The following is a 17200-nucleotide window of genomic DNA, read 5'->3' on the forward strand; positions in this document are numbered from 1 at the left end:
AGCGAATCACACACATGTTCTGGAGCTGCAAAAAGTTGGAGGTTCGATTCCTGGCTTGGGTCACTGTCTGTGTGGAGTCTGCACGTTCTCCCAGTGTCTGCCTGGGTTCCTGAAAGACATGCTGTTAGTTAATTTGGACATTCTGAATTCTCCCTCTGTGTACCTGAACAGGCGCCAGATTGTGGCAGCTAGGGGCTTTTCACAGTAACTTCATTGCAGTGTTACAGTCAGCATACTTGTGACAATAAAGATTATTAAATTACTAATTATTAGATTCTGGGCAGCAGTGTTTGCGGTGCTAACAAGGATAGTGGGGGAGGAGGTCGAACCGGACCCTTTGTGGTGATATTTGGGATATTGGAGAAGCCGGGGCTGACAGAGGGGAAATCTGGAATTCCAAGTCTAATGGTGCCGATTTGTCAGAAATCCCCACCTGCTTCACTGATGTCCTTTCAGGAAGCAAATCTGCCATCCTTACCTGGTCTGGCCCCGATGGGGCTCCTGATCCACAGCAATGCGGTTGATTCCCAACGACCCTCTGAAAGGCCTAGAAAGCCCCAGGAGTTCAAGGGCAGTTAGGGATGGGCAATAAATGCTGGAACAGCCAGCGACTCCCACATCCCATGAATTAAAAAATGCTGTTGAGCATAAATGATCATCATTCAATAAGTATTCAAGCTTCAATTTTGCTTTGTTTTAAATTAGAAGCTACACTACATACGAGCCTTTGAGGACCAATGTTGCTATTCTCCAACACAATCTTCAACATCTAGAACATAGAACAGTACAGCACAGAACAGGCCCTTCGGCCCTCAATGTTGTGCCGAGCCATGATCACCCTACTCAAACCCACATATCCACCCTATACCCATAACCCAACAAGCCCCCCCCCTTAACCTTACTTTTTATTAGGACACTACGGGCAATTTAGCATGGCCAATCCACCTAACCCACACATCTTTGGACTGTGGGAGGAAACCGGAGCACCCGGAGGAAACCCACGCACACAGGGGGAGGACGTGCAGACTCCACACAGACAGTGACCCAGCCGGGAATCGAACCTGGGACCCTGGAGCTGTGAAGCATTTATGCTAACCACCATGCTACCCTGCTGCCCCAAAATGTGTTTAATAATAATAACTTATTGCCACAAGTACGCTTCAATTAAGTTACCGTGAAAAGCCCCTAGTCACCACATTCCGACGCCTGTTCGGGGAGGCCGGTACGGGAATTGAACCCACGCTCCTGACCTTGTTCTGCATCTCAAGCCAGCTGTTTAGCCCACTGTACTAAACCAGGCCCTATTTGAGGCGGTTCAGGAAATGTTTACTCTCCAAAGCATTTCTTTTAAACTTTATGTTATTCATAACTTGCATCTAGCCCATCCCATAGTGCATATCCCATAGTACAATGTGAGAAGCGTGCTGAACATTAACACACCAGCTCGTCTCAAAAGCAATGAGATATTCTGCTGAACAAATACTGGGCTCATCTTACATCAGAATACCCAGTCCTCTCTCAGCCACTCTGCAAAAAGCAATTTGTTATTTCCTGTCATTAGTCACCATGAGTACTCAATTGAAATCACAGTGTGTAACCTTCTAAAAACAGCATTTCTTCCTCAATTGGTCATGTCTATCCTTTACTAGTCTCCTTACTTTTTGAAGAAATCTCTCTCAGCACACCCTTTGTGCCAATCCCCTTTTTGCACAGATGTGAGGTCTTAATTTCCCTGAACCGAAACCATTACTGCCGCTGCTGAGAGAATGATGCGGTGCGGGCAACTAGTGATGGTTCAAGTGCATGCTGGATCTCGATCTTTGTACTGGTGCCCGAGTCAGCACTACCCTCAATGACAGCCCTTTACAGGCTGGCAGTGGTGCCTTAGCGAGCAGATTTTTACACAAAGTGTAGAGAAAAAAAAAACAATCCCGCAGCAAACAGACAGACTGTCAATCAGCTTTGTCAGTAGACAGGCCAAGCTTTCAGTCCACCCATAGAGGCCGGCATCCTTTTCACGTTGAGTTTTCCCCTGCTGCTTAAATGGGGCAAGGCCTGACAGGAGAAGCATTGTAAACTGTGGCGCAACTCAAGTGATACAGACCAGGACTGTTCTCATTTTAAAATCAATGACTTGGGCCGAGTTAGTCACATTCAAATACTGGCTTCAGTGACTCAATCTAGCGGTGGTGAATGGAAAAACCAGCACATTCCCACTCCAAAATTTCACATCATGCTCAAGTGGAAATACAGATATCAGGGAGGGCAAAGAAAAAAATATATAGATTTCTCCAACGTCTGCAATACCAAACAGCTTTTATTCAGGTATGAACGCAAAGAGCTGTTCGCTTTGGTGAATACTGAGAGAGCTAATGCATCCACAGTACCCTCATTCATGTCTTTGGTATTCCAAACTTCAATTTCTTTTCCAAACACCATCTTCCTGAACTCCGCCCTACATAAACTATCGAGAACGTCCCAGCCACACCCAATCTTGCATGAATCATAGAATCGTAGAATCCCTGCAGTGCAGAAGGAGGCCATTCAACCCATCGAGTCTGCACCAACCCTCTAAAAGTGCACCTTACCCAAGCCCAATCCCCGACCCTAACCCTGCAACCACACCCATTCCTTTGGATACTTAGTAGCGGCAATTTAGCCTGGCCAATCCACCTAACTTGCACTGTGGGAGGAAGCACATACAGGCACAGGGAGAACATGCAAACTGCACACACAGACAGTCACCCAAGGTCAGAGTCAAACCCAGGTCCCTGGCGCTGTGAAGCAGCAGTGCTAACCACCACACCACAGACCAGTTTGGTACCCATTTTCATTGCAGTCACCTTCACTGGCTCCCTATTCCTCCATGCATGGGTTTTACGACCATCTTACGCAAGAACCTACCGCTACAACCTCCAAACCCTTGGGCACACACTAACTCTGGCCTACCATACCTCCCCCTTCCCTGCACTCGAACAGCATCAGTGGTACAACCTTCAACCATATGGCTCCACACCCTGAAACACCCTCCCTCAACCTTCATGGGGCATTTTGCCACATCTTTAAAATAAAAGCCCGGGTGAAACATATCACTCCAACCACACTGGCTCAGTTCTCCTGTTTATTTTCCGACTCCCACCCAGGAACTGCCTCAGGACATTCCATTCCTGTCATGAAGGTCCTTTGATAACCAATTTGCCAGTGGTGGAGCCCAGCATAAGCTGCTTCTGAAAGAGGCAGAAAGTGGGAGCGGGGTGGGGGGAAATGGGGGAGCGGGGTGGGGGGAAATGGGGGAGCGGGGTGGGGGAAATGGGGGAGCGGGGGGGGAATGGGGGAGCGGGGGGGGAATGGGGGAGCGGGGGGGGGAAAGGGGGAGCGGGGGGGGAATGGGGGAGCGGGGGGGAATGGGGGACCCGGGGGGGGGAAAAATGGGGGAGCGGGGGGGGAAATGGGGAGCGGGGGGAATGGGGAGCGGGGGGGAATGGGGAGCGCGGGGGGAATGGGGAGCGGGGGGGGAATGGGGAGCGGGGGGGAAGGGGGAGCGGGGGGGGAATGGGGGAGCGGGGGGGGAATGGGAGAGCGGGGGTGAATGGGGAGCGGGGGTGAATGGGGAGCGGGGGTGAATGGGTGAGGGGGTGGGGTGAATGGGGAAGCGGGGGTTGAGATGGGGATCGGGGATCGTGAATGGGGAGCGGGGCGTGTGAATGGGGTGAGCGGGGGGGAATGGAGAGCGGGGGGGAATGGGGAGCGGGGGTGAATGGGGAGCGGGGGTGAATGGGGAGCGGGGTGTCTGAGGGGGAGCGGGGTGTGGAATGCGGGAGGCGGGGGGGGACATGTGGGAGCGCGGGGGAGGGAATGGGGAGCGGGGAGGGAATGGGGAGCGGGGAGGGAATGGGGAGCGGGGGGGAATGGGGAGCGGGGGGGAGAATGGGGAGCGGGGGGGGATGGGGAGTCGGGGGGGAATGGGGAAGAGGTGGGGGGATATGGGAGCAGGGGTGGTTGGGGAATGGGGCGAGGGGGGGGGAATGGGGAGCGGGGGGGATCGGGGGAGGGGGGGGAATGGGGGAGCGGGGGGGGAATGGGGGAGCGGGGGGAATGGGGGAGCGGGGGGGGAATGGGGAGCGGGGGGGGAATGGGGAGCGGGGGGGGGAATGGGGAGCGGGGGGGAATGGGGAGCGGGGGGGGAATGGGGAGCGGGGGGGGAATGGGGAGCGGGGGGGGGAATGGGGAGCGGGGGGGGAATGGGGAGCGGGGGGGGAATGGGGGAGCGGGGGGGGAATGGGGGAGCGGGGGGGGAATGGGGGAGCGGGGGGGGAATGGGGGAGCGGGGGGGGAATGGGGGAGCGGGGGGGGAATGGGGGAGCGAGGGGGAATGGGGGAGCGGGGGGGAATGGGGGAGCGGGGGGGGAATGGGGGAGCGGGGGGGGAATGGGGGAGCGGGGGGGAATGGGGGAGCGGGGGGGAATGGGGGAGCGGGGGGGGAATGGGGGGAGCGGGGGGGGAATGGGGGAGCGGGGGGGGAATGGGGAGCGGGGGGGGAATGGGGGAGCGGGGGGGGAATGGGGGAGCGGGGGGGGAATGGGGGAGCGGGGGGGAATGGGGAGCGGGGGGGGAATGGGGGAGCGGGGGGGGAATGGGGAGCGGGGGGGGAATGGGGGAGCGGGGGGGGAATGGGGGAGCGGGGGGGGAATGGGGGAGCGGGGGGGGGAATGGGGGAGGGGGGGGGGAATGGGGAGCGGGGGGGGAATGGGGGGAGCGGGGGGGGAATGGGGGAGCGGGGGGGGGAATGGGGGAGCGGGGGGGGAATGGGGGAGCGGGGGGGGAATGGGGGAGCGGGGGGGGAATGGGGGAGCGGGGGGGGAATGGGGGAGCGGGGGGGGAATGGGGGAGCGGGGGGGAATGGGGGGCGCGGGGGGGGAATGGGGGAGCGGGGGGGGAATGGGGGAGCGGGGGGGGGAATGGGGAGCGGGGGGGGAATGGGGGAGCGGGGGGGGGATGGGGGAGCGGGGGGGGGAATGGGGGAGCGGGGGGGGAATGGGGGAGCGGGGGGGGGAATGGGGAGCGGGGGGGAGGGAATGGGGCAGCGGGGGGAGAATGGGGAGCGGGGGGGGAATTGGGGAGTCGGGGGGGTAATGGGGAGCGTGGGGGGGGATAGGGAGCGGGTGGTTGGGGAAGGGGCGGGGGGGGGGAATGGGAGCGGGGTGGGATATGGGGAGCGGGGTGGCGAATGGGGAGCGGGGGGGGAGATGGGAGCGGGGGGGGGAATGGGGAGCGGGGGGGGAAATGGGGAGCGGGGGTGGGGAATGAGGTGGATGCGAGGGGGGGAATGGGAGAGCGGGGTGGAGGAATGGAGGAGCGGGGGAGGGGAATGGAGAGCGGGGTGTGAATGGGGATGCGAGGGGTGTGAATTGTGGGAGCGCGGGGGACTGGATGGAATGGGGAGCGGGGGTGAATGGGGAGCTGGGGGGGGGTGATATGGGGAGCGGGGGGGTGAATGGGGGAGCCGGGGGGTTGGAATGGGGAGGGGGTTGAGCGGGGGGAATGGGGAAGCGGGGGCGTGAATTGGGGGAGCGGGGGGGAATGGGGGAGCGAGGGGGGAATGGGGGAGCGGGGGGGGAATGGGGGAGCGAGGGGGGAATGGGGGAGCGGGGGGGGAATGGGGGAGCGGGGGGGGAATGGGGGAGCGGGGGGGAATGGGGGAGCGGGGGGGAATGGGGGAGCGGGGGGGGAATGGGGGAGCGGGGGGGAATGGGGGAGCGGGGGGGGGAATGGGGGAGCGGGGGGGGAATGGGGGAGCGGGGGGGGGAATGGGGGAGCGGGGGGGGAATGGGGGAGCGGGGGGGGGAGAAATGGGGGAGGGGGGAGAAATGGGGGAGGGGGGGGGGGAGAAATGGGGGAGGTGGGGGGGGAGAAATGGGGATGGGGGAGGGGGGGGGGAGAAATGGGGGAGCGGGGGGGGGGGGGGGGAAAGAAGTGTAACCGATTACAATTTCCAGTTCACACTCAGGAAGATGTGAGCTGGAAAATATCCTCAGGACAACCTTAATATTTATTTCCCATAATTAATCACACGCTAACTTGCACGGGGCCGTACCACACCTTCCAGAATTACACAACCTGGTAATAGGCAAAGGGAAAGAAAGGACATCCTTTCCCTGCCCAGTGAACGAGTACTCTCTTGATAAGGTATCATGGATATCCGTTCGGCGTCGCGTCTCCTTGCCTTTATTGCCTTGTGCATGCACATATGGAAATATGAAAAGACTGGGGGAGGTCCACTGCCGGGGCAGCTGCCTCGAACAAAGCTTCTCCAACGCAAACTTCCCCAAGTTGTCAGTTACAAAAATCGATTACAATGGGAAATTGAACCGAGAAACTCACACACACACGCACAAAAGCGAGAACGAAGACAGTTAATGGAATCTTTAACGTGAGTTTGCCAAAACGCAATAGAAAGCAGACCTATCCCGGTTTCGATCCCCCCCGCCCCCCGGTCTGAGTCGCTCTCCTTACCTGTGATGAACTGACGCCGGTTCTCATCAAGGTGAGTGGAAATTAAATCCCCCATTGCGCCTCACTAAATCAAAAGCAATCGCTCCGCTCTTCACACAGCGCTTGACCACCAGTCGCCCACGCCCAGCAATAAACGAGCTTGGAGCTAATCAGGGGGGAGGATTCACTCCCGGCACAAATGCAAAGGCTTCCGTCCCAGTGAGGAGGGTGAACGGGCTGCACTGGGCTCACAGGCGCAGGGAGGTTCCACTCCAATCCAGGCTTTCCCAGCTCGGCGCACCCCCTGTGCCCTGCTCCTTGTCAAACAAGTTTTACACTCTGCACGCTCCCCGCCTCCCTTCCCCTCACTAGGGGTGGGGTTTGAAAACGGCACATGCGCCAATCTACCTTAAACTTTCTAAAGTTGCGGCTGCTACATGGACCCTTTCCAAACAGTTTTTTTCTCACTAAACAGATGAGACCCAGCCCGCCCCCTGCCCGCCTTTTTACAAAGGGCAAAACCAATAAAGGACTTATTGACAAAAGGCTTAGGAGCTTCAGGAGGCGGAATTGTTAAGTTTTGACCCGCAGCAGGACCAAAGATGATCAGCTCAGGTGGATAGAGTCATAAAATCCCTATTGTGCAGAGACGGGCCATTCGGCCCATTGAGTCTGGACTGACCTTCTGAAAGAGCACTGTACTCATGTCTGCTCCCCTGTCTACCCCGCCCTATGCCCATAACCCCATAACCTAACCTGCAGGTCCCTGGACTAACCCGTCTGCCTAATCTTTGGACTGTGGGAAGAAATCGGAGCACCCGGAGAAAACCCACGCAGACAAGGGGGAAAGTGCAAACTTCACACAGTCACCCAAGGCCAGAATTGAACCTGGGTCCCTGGCGCTGCGAGGCAGCAGTGCTAACCACTGTGCCGCCATGTTGCCCAATGCTAAAATTGTCCCTTAAGTGCCCAAAGATGGGCAGGTCGGGTAGGGCTGAGGGAATAGGGTGTGGTAGTGGGCCTAGGTAAGTTGCTCTTTTAGAGGGTTAGTGAGTACTTGATGGGCCAAATGGTCTCCTTCTGCACCTTAGGGATTCTAAGGACATGGAGCATCCAATTCAGGGCAGTACTGAGGAAATGTTACACTTATGAAGGTGCCAAGCTGAGGACCACCCTCCCCCTATTTGCCCTCTAGGTGAATGGAAAAGATCCCATGCCACTATTTGGAAGAGCAGAGGATCGCTCCCTGACATCTCAGTTAATAGCTATTCCTCAACCAACATCACTTCAGATAAATTCAAAATTTACAGACCATAAAAAATTTGGAAGCATTGTGAGCTGTGAAGGTGGAGAACTTCAAAAGGACAGATATGTTGCTGATGAAATTCAATGCAGACAAGTGTGAAGTGACTATGAAATAAAGGGTGCAGTTCTAAAGGGGGTGCAGGAACAGAAGGACCAGCGTGCATATTTTCTTTGCTCTTTCACAGGACGTGGGCACCACTAGCGAGGCCAGCATTTTATTGTCCATCTCTAATTGCTCTTGAGAAGGTGTTGGTGAGCCACCTTCTTGAAGTGCTGCAGTCCACGTGGTGTAGGTACATCCACAGTTTGTGACAGAATTCCAGGATTTTGACCCAGTGATAATGAGGGAATGGCGATATAGTTCCAAGTCAGGATGGTGTGTGGCCTGGAGGGAAACACGCAGCTGGTGGTGAACACGTGCATCCGCTGCTTTTCTAGGTGGTAGAGTTTGTGGCGTTGGAAGGTGCTGTTGCAGAAAGCATGTGCACAAATCATTGAAAGTGGCAGGTCTGGTTGAGAGAGAGATTAATAAAGCGTACAGTATCCTCGGCTTTATTCACAGGGTGACATGAGAATGTCGCTTTAAGAAATGTTTGGCTGCTCATGTTACTGCAGTGATGTCAGGGTGTGGGTGGAGCTGAGCTCTGGCTCTGCTTTTTAGTTTCACTTTGAGAAAGTGGGTGTGTCTGTGTCTTTTTGGTTTCATTTTCAGTGTTGGAGCTGAAGCCAGACAAAGCAGCTGCACTGCTGTTCTCTCTGCCATGAAAAGACTGTCTCTTGATCATTTGGTGAATTCAGAATTATAAATGTTCTGAGTAGTGACTTTAACCTCATGTGCTTCTGTTAAAGGTTATGTTTTTTTGTAAGACTTCTGGATGTTAAACGGACAGCGTATGCATTACTTAGTGTTGTATTCTTTGGGGGTTATATTTGAATTAATGGTTGCTAAGATGTTCACTGTTTGTTTTAAAAAGGTTAACTTGAGTTCATAGAATAAACATTGTTTTCCTTTAAAAATACTTTTCCATTTCTCCTGTACCACACCTGTAGAGTGGGTCGTATGCTCCCCATACCACAATCTGTTAAAAGTTGTGGGTCAGGTGAACCCCGTGATACACTTTGGGGTTCTCTAAACCCTGGCCCATAACAAAGGGCACAGAGTATAAAAGACAGGAAGATTTGTTAAAATTGTATCGAAAACTGGTTCTGCCTGAGCTGGAGTATTGCATTTAGTCCTGGGCGCTACACTTTTGGAAAACGGTGCAGGCATTAGAGGGAGTGCACAAAGAGATTCACAAGAATGGCGACAAGGATGAGCAACTTCAATTATATGGACGGATTGGAGAAGTTGGGATTGGTTTCCTCGGAGAAGAGAACGTTGAGAGGAAGTTTGATAGAGGTGTTCAAAATCATGCGGGGTTTGGACGAGAAGGAGAAACTGGGGAAGGGTTGAGAACAGGAAGGCACAGATTTAAGGTAACTGGCAAAAGAAACAATGGGGACAGGAGGAAAAACGTTTTCACCCAGTGATTGGAATGAACTGCCTGACTGTGTGGGAGACTCAATGGCATTCAAAAGGGAATTATTCTGTTATCTGAAAAGGAAGGTCGTGGCACTGGGTTGAATTGCCCTTAAGGAGAGCTGGCACAGCCATGATAGAACAACACCTTCTGTGTTGTATCAATTCTGTGATCCTGGAGGACAGCAAGGTGGCGCAGTAGTTAGCACTGCTGCCTCACAGCGCTGAGGACCCGGGTTTGATCATGGCCCTGGGTCGCTGTCCATGTGGAGTTTGCACATTATCCCCGTGTCTTCGTGGATCTCACCTCCCCCCCCCCCCCCCCCCCCCCCACAACCTAAAAAGATGTGCAGGATTGACCACACTAAATTGCCCCTTAATTGGAGAAAAAAAAAAGAATTGGGTCCTCTAAAATGTTTAAAAACAAATCTGTGCTCCTGTGAAAAATCAGGTTATCAGATGGTCACTACCGCATTGTTTTTCATGGAGTCTTGCTGTGTACGGTGTTTCCCACAGTGACTAACCTTCAAGAATACGTATTTGGAGGTGATTTGCTTTGGGATGACCTGTGCGCTTGAAAGGCAAGTCCTTTCTGACCTGACTAGCCAAAGACTAGTTTGCTCATGGCGATCACCTTCTGAGCTGTAATTTCAGGAAATAGGGGATGAGAAAATCTGTCGGCTGGTGGGAATGTTACCACGATAGTAAACTATACTGCTATACTGCTAACCCTGTTGACAAGAGTTCAATAAATGTTACTATTATCCATAATACAGTCTGTTCTTGCTTTTTGGTACCCTTCGCCCAAGGAGGATGCTTAGCCTGTTCTCCTTTGTTTGCTTCTCTGTCAGGTGAGCTGTCATGATTGAACACTGAGAATCATGGAAGGGAATTATTGCAATGGTTGAAGTATAGCATGACATTTGTACCATATGTTAGTCACAGACTATAGGCTAAAACAATGTATTTCAAACTTTTTTATTGGGACACACTTTTACCAACCGTCGGGACCCTTTGGGACCCATGCTGGCCGACCTTAGCGATCCACACTGGCCGGCCTTCGCGACATACCATTATTGCAAACCTTTAATGTGGCAGGTGAGCCTGCTTGGTCCTCATAATCTCACTTGCTTCATCATTCAATGTTACATTTCTGCTAAGGACTTCAGCTGAAGATTTAAGTTCTCGCTTCATCCTTTGAAAAAGTCAAGAGGTTTGAGGTTTTTGAACTTCGATTTGCCAGTACTTCCCTGCATGTAATACACATGAGCTTTGCATCCTGATTTACATTGGCTCAATTAAAGCCACACCTCAAGAAAGCATCTTTGTACAGGGTACTGCTTTGTTCCCGATTTCAGTTTCTTCTTAATTATTTGTTCACCAGAGGCCCTGAGGCTCTAGATACAGCTCACGCCAGCACTGCCTTGTCCTGCTGTCGACTCTCCTGCAAAGTTCTCTCCAGTAGATTCAATTGTGAGTTACAGGCCTGTTTGTGTCTCTGGTCCTCTCTTCCTTATTACAAAATGACCCATCTTCAGTTCTTCACATAGCCCTGTTGCTTGCTTGCTGGCAGCTACATAATGGAAGAATCTCTCCACCATAATTTTGGGCCCACAGCAAGGACGAACAGGGAGCATGGCATCAGTGTACATGCTGGATGTGTGACCTTCTCACTGCCATTGCTTCTGGTGTAAATACTCCATCATTCATATTTAAAGGCTGGTCGCAGCTGGAATTCTCCTTTTTACTTTGAAATTTTATTTCCAAAACCAGTTTTTTCCAAGTTTATGACTTTGTGCTACTAAAAATTAAAACAATTGCAGTTGAACATGTGCATCATACACTTACACGCAAACTTTGTTTTAAATATATTCGCATTTCTTTAGAAATTTAAACAAGTAAAACAAAAATGTAGAATCTTGTTTTTCCTTTACAAATGGTAGCACAGTGGTTAGCACAGTTGCTTAACAGCTCCTGGGTCCCAGGCTCGATTCCTGGCTTGGGTCACTGTCTGTGCAGAGTCTGCACGTTCTCTTTGTGCCTGTGTGGGTTTCCTCTCGGTACTCTGTTTTCCTCTCATAGTCCGAAGATCTGCAGGTTAAGTGGATTGGCCATGCTAAATGGCACTTAGTGTCCAAAAAGATTGGGTGGGGTTACTGGGTTACGGGGATAAGGTGGAGGTGTGGACTTGGTGTGTGCTCTTTCCAAGGGCTGGTGCAGACTTAACGGGCCGAATGGCCTCATTGTGCACTGAAAATTCTATGATTCTATGACTTTAGAGGAAATAGGTAACTTGTCAAACACATACAATGTCATACTATTTATTACTGGTTCCACTGCATTGCACTATCCTAACATCCAAGTCATCTCCTTCTCCATTCTCACAAAAAGGACTTAATTTCTGGTTTCTAGAGAGTGACAACATAAAATGATGACTAGATTTTTTCCAGTGTTGACATGTGTCAGCCCTCTTGACTGGCCTCGTTTTATCAGTATTCCTGACCGACAAACCTGGCCTGGCTTCCCTCTCACTGTCCAGTAGCTGCACCCACCCCAGTCACAGACTGCCAACCACTTCCCGACCAATATTTCACATCATAGGAGTGCAAGCGGACGTTTTGCTGGCTGTTGGACAGCTTAACCACGGAGCCGCAGGTCGCATACTGCCGATCGGTGGCAGGGGACGAATCGAGCAGCTCGCAGAGGACGAGCACCAAAGCGGAGCTCCAAGCTGGGACCTCCACTGTTAGACTCGCGCCCACGTGGACGCCTGTCAGCCCATGCTCCCACTCCTCCCCCCCCACACGCATGGTGACCAGCTCACAGCCCAGCCTTGCGCCACTCCCTCAAAAGGCACGAACAATCGGGGAACTGCCCACAGCTGGCAATCTTAAAAGCCGGTCGCGGCCGTTGGAGTCTTCTTCCCCCCAATCGGAACGCCACAACCGATTGTTCCACAACCCTCCCGAAATCCCCCCACAACCCACCTGTGGGTCGTGGTCCTGAGTTTGAAAAACCCTGTGCTAAAATGATAGCATTAGATTAAAATTAGAAATCAGGTAAACTTCCACTTTTCAGGACATTTTCACTGCCATGGCAACAGTATCAACATAGTAAAATGAGGGATGGGTGTGGAACATGAATCCACCTCAATTTTTGTATCTAGAACAATAGGTAAGAAACAGTGAGTCACAAGGCTGCAATTCAGCAAAGCAGGGTATAAATCCTCGTTAAATAAAGCTCAATGCTTCTGTAAATGTGATTTGAATGCTGAATGACGGTAATTCAGTAGTGTGCAGGTGCTTGTTGCAGTACATATGACTTATATTTAAATAATGCTTTAATATAGTGCAACGTAGCAAGGCACATTCAGCCAAAAGTGGATGGCAAGCCAAAGAAGATGTGCGAGAACAACTGGGAGCTTGGTCAAACAGATGGGTTTTTAAGAAGGAAAGGACTGTGGAGGGGTGTAGAACGTTGTGGCATTGGGGAAGCTTAGAGATGGAAAGGGGTGAGGCCATGTCGTGATTTAAGGTCAGAATTTAAAACTTGAGATATTGAGAAACTGGGAGCCAACCTAGGTCAACCAACAGAGGGATGGGACAGGAAGCTGATTGGAGAGGTTCAAAAATGGGAGCAGTAGGAAAGATGCCAGGATTTGGCAGGATTTTGGCATCTGGTGCCTTTACACAGAAATTTTAATTGAAACCATTGTGCTGTATAAACATGATGAGTGGGGCTGCAGGTTGATGTCGCACTGGTTCTCGATTTCCTTTGTGCTTGTTTGCAGGGCTTGGCTGATGCCGATAAAGATTCATATGAATATATGAATTAGGAACAGGAGAAGGCCATTTGGCCGCTTGAGCCTGCTCCACTATTCAATAAGATCATGGGAGATCTGATTGTAACCTCAACCCCACATTCTCACCTACCCCCGATAACCTTTCACCCCCTTCTCTAGCTCTGCCTTAGAAATATTCAAAGATTCTGCCTTTCGAGGAAGAGAGTTCCAAAGACTCACAACCCTCTGAGAGAGAGAAATGCTCCTCATCTTTATCTTAAATCAGCGACCACTTATATTTAAAGAGTGACTCCTGTTTCTAGATTCTCCCACAAGGGGCAACATCCTCTTCACATCCACCCTGTCAATACCCCTCAGGTTCTTAAAGGTTTCATAGAATTTACAGTGCAGAAGGAGACTATTCGGCCCTCGGAAAGAGCACCCCACTCAAGCACACACCTCCTCCACCCCATCACCTTAACCCAGTAACCCAAATTAACCTTTTTGGACACTAAGGGCAATTAGCATGGCTAATCCACCTAACTCACACATCTTTGGACTGTGGGAGGAAACCTGAGCACCCGGAGGAAACCCACGCACACACGGGGAGGATGTGCAGACTCCACACAGACAGTGACCCAAGCCGGGAATCGAACCTGGGACCCTGAAGCTGTGAAGCAACTGTGCTAACCACTATGCTACTGTGCTGTCCAATGTTTCAATCAAGTTGCCTCTTACTCTTCTAAATTCCAGTGAATAAAAGCCTAACCTGTACAATTTTTCCTCATAAGATAACCTGCTAATGCCTGGTATTAGTCTACAAAATATTCTCCGAACTGTTTCCAACACATTTACATTTATCCTTATATAAGGAAACCAATAATGTACACAATAATCTTGATGTGGTCTCACCAATGACTTGTACACCTTAAACATAATCTCCCTACTTTTGTAATCAATTCCTCTCACAATAAACAATAACATTCTATTAGCTCTGCTAATTATTTACTGTACCTGTATACTAGCCTTTTGTGATTCATGTAATAGAACATCCAGGTTTCTCTGTATCTCAGAGTTTTGCAATCTCTCACCATTTAGATAGTTAGCTTCATTTTTATTATTCTTGCCAAAATGGAGAATCTTACATTTGCCCACATTATTCTCTATTTTCTAGATCTTTGTCCATTCACTTAGCCTATCTATGCCACTTTGTAGCCTCCTTACGGATTCTTCACAATTGACTTTCCTACTTATCTTTGTGCCATCAGCAAATTTAGCAACCGTAATTTCAGTCCCTTCACCCAAGTCATTTGTACCAATTGTAAATAGTTGAGGCCCCAACACTGATTCCTGTGACACACAACTCATTACATCCGGCCAACCAGAGAAATACCCATTTATGCTAATTCTCTGTTTCCTGTTTTTCTGTCCATATCAAGATGTTAGCTCCTACATCATGAGCTTTTATTTTCTACAATAAAATGCCTTCGGGAAATCTACGTACAGTACATCCACCTGTTCCCCTTTATCCATGGCAGGTATGACTCCTTCAAAAAACGCCGATAAATTGGTTATACATGATTTCCCTTTCACAAAACCATGTTGACTCTGCTTATTAACTTGAATTTTTCAAAGTGGCCTGCTATTAATATCTTTAATAATAAGCTCCACCATTTTTCTTATGACAAATATACGGCTAACTGGCCTGTAATTTCCTGCTTTCTGTCTCTCAGTTTTTTGCTATTTTCTAATCTAAAGGAACCTTCCCCAAATCTAGGTAATTTTGCAAAATTAAAACCAATGCATTCGCTATCTCACTAGCCATTTCTTTCAAGGCCTTAGGCTGAAGTCCATCCAGACCTGGAGATTTGTCCCGCCAAGCCAACAATTTTCTTAATGCCTCTTCCCTGGTGATTGAAATTTTCCTGAGTTCCTTCCTTCTTTTAGAATTTAGAACAGTACAGCACAGAACAGGCCCTTCGGCCCTCGATGTTGTGCCGAGCAATGATCACCCTACTCAAACCCACGTATCCACCCTATACCCGTAACCCAACAATCCCCCCCCCCCCCCCCCTTAACCTTACTTTTTAGGACACTACGGGCAATTTAGCATGGCCAATCCACCTAAACCGCACATCTTTGGACTGTGGGAGGAAACCCACGCACACACGGGGAGGATGTGCAGATTCCGCACAGACAGTGACCCAGCCGGGAACTGAACCTGGGACCCTGGAGCTGTGAAGCATTGACGCTAACCATCATGCTACCATGCTGCCCCTTGTGCTACTTGTGCCCTTTCTGTGCTACTTGTGTCCTCTATGGTGAAGACTGCAAAATACCTGTTTAATTCACCCAGCATCGTACTACTTTCTATTATACAATTCCCCAGACACATTTTCTATAGGGCCAATGCTCACTTTGTCAACTCTTTTCGTATTTAAATATCTTTAAAAACTCTTACTGTCCATCTTTATGTTACGAGCTAGCTTTCGCTCATACTCTAATTTTTCCATCCTTCTTCATCTTTTAGTCATTCTCTGTTGCTCTTTATATTCTTTTCAGCGTTCTGACCTGCCAGCCATCTTTACGCAATTATGTGCTCCTTCTGTAAATAAACTGTCTTTACTTTTTTTAGTTAGCTACAAGTGGTGGGCCTCCACTTGGAATTTTTCTCTCTCATTGGAATATGTCTCTTCTGTGTATTCTGAAATATCCCTTTAAATGTCGGCCACCAAATCTCTATGACCTATCCTTTAGGCGCATTTGCCAGTTCACTTTAGCTTTAGCCTCATTTACTGCCCATCCTTAGTTGTACTGAGAAGGTGGTAGTGGACCTTCTCCATATGCGTTTTCTCTCATTCTGATGATAGTAATCCAGCAATGATGTTGGGTAAGAAACTCAAGGATTTTGACACAATGACGATAATGAAAAAGCTGCTTGAAGGTCTCTTGGTCCAATAAATATATGCTAAGCACCCCTGTTTAATCACCCCAGGAAACATTATCTTGATGAATGATGTCCAATGCATTTTGCAGATGTGAAAACAGAGATGTGCTCAAAATGTATCTGGTGATGTAATTACATTACTGTGGCCATTGCAGGAAAATGTCTTTTTTTTTTACTTTAATGGAAGCTCATGTCAAACCTGACACAAAACACTGAGACTGAACATTGATGGTCTGTTCTGTGGCAGGTATAACATCTGAAATAACATCCACTGCAGCTTAAGATTCCTTGGGGTTGTCAGCAGAGAATTCCTGGTGAAGGCAGAGTTTTGTGCAGCCTAGTACCAGTTGTTTTCATTACAAATTTTAAAAGGTTTCCTTTATCGAGACTACTCCCTGGTTGCTATCTTATAGTTATCTCATAGCGATCATTCTTACTCTCAAAGTTACATGATTTAAACTTTATTGCAGTCACCATCCAAATCAAAATTCCAGCTCCAAAATCCCGGGAGTGTGAATTGTTCTAAATTGGTGTTAATGAGTCGAACATCCCGATAGAGTTAGCTCTAAGAATAAAAACATCTTTATGAAAATTGTCCTTCCATTCATGTAATTGAGCCTAAACTATGAGCACATTGTAATTTGTTCTTTGTCTATCCATCCTTCTTTATTTGTTACAGTGCTTGTGTCAAAGAAATTCTAAATCAGCACTTTGAGTTTTCGGTCCTTTAATTAAACACGAAGTTCGTGGGGCGTAAGAGTGTAGCAGAGTTGACAGCTGGTGCTCGCTTGTAGGTGAAATTGGTCTTACTGAGAAGGATTTCCTCGGACCCCATGCGTCAGGCTGCAGTAAAATGCTGCGTTGCAGATGAATTAAGCAGCAGCAAAACAGAGTGAGGAACCAATACTGTACACGGGTGATCGAGTACAAGGGGTACTGACTTTTCTACTGTGGCCACCGTGGCTGCTACTGCTGTTAAGCACTATCTCTGTCTGGAGGTTACACATTGTTTACTTTACATAGAACAGTACAGCACAGAACAGGCCCTTCGGCCCTCAATGTTGTGCCGAGCCATGATCACCCTACTCAAACCCACGTATCCACCCTATACCCGTAACCCAACAACCTCCCCCTTAACCCTACTTTGATTAGGACA

At 50.0% G+C, this 17200-nt stretch overlaps 1 protein-coding gene across 1 annotated transcript in view; it reads right to left on the bottom strand.

Moving 5' to 3' along the window:
* The window catches only part of niban2a (niban apoptosis regulator 2a), a 228218-nt gene extending 221363 nt beyond the window's left edge, over nucleotides 1-6855 (bottom strand). The window contains exon 1 of the mRNA XM_038781793.1: nucleotides 6514-6855. Coding sequence (XP_038637721.1) covers nucleotides 6514-6568 — 55 coding nt within the window. The 5' untranslated portion in view covers nucleotides 6569-6855. The remainder of the gene's footprint in view (nucleotides 1-6513) is intronic.
* Nucleotides 6856-17200: the final 10345 nt, after the last annotated feature.

Source organism: Scyliorhinus canicula, chromosome 21 (genome assembly GCF_902713615.1).
Source record: "Scyliorhinus canicula chromosome 21, sScyCan1.1, whole genome shotgun sequence".
NCBI lineage: Eukaryota > Metazoa > Chordata > Chondrichthyes > Carcharhiniformes > Scyliorhinidae > Scyliorhinus > Scyliorhinus canicula.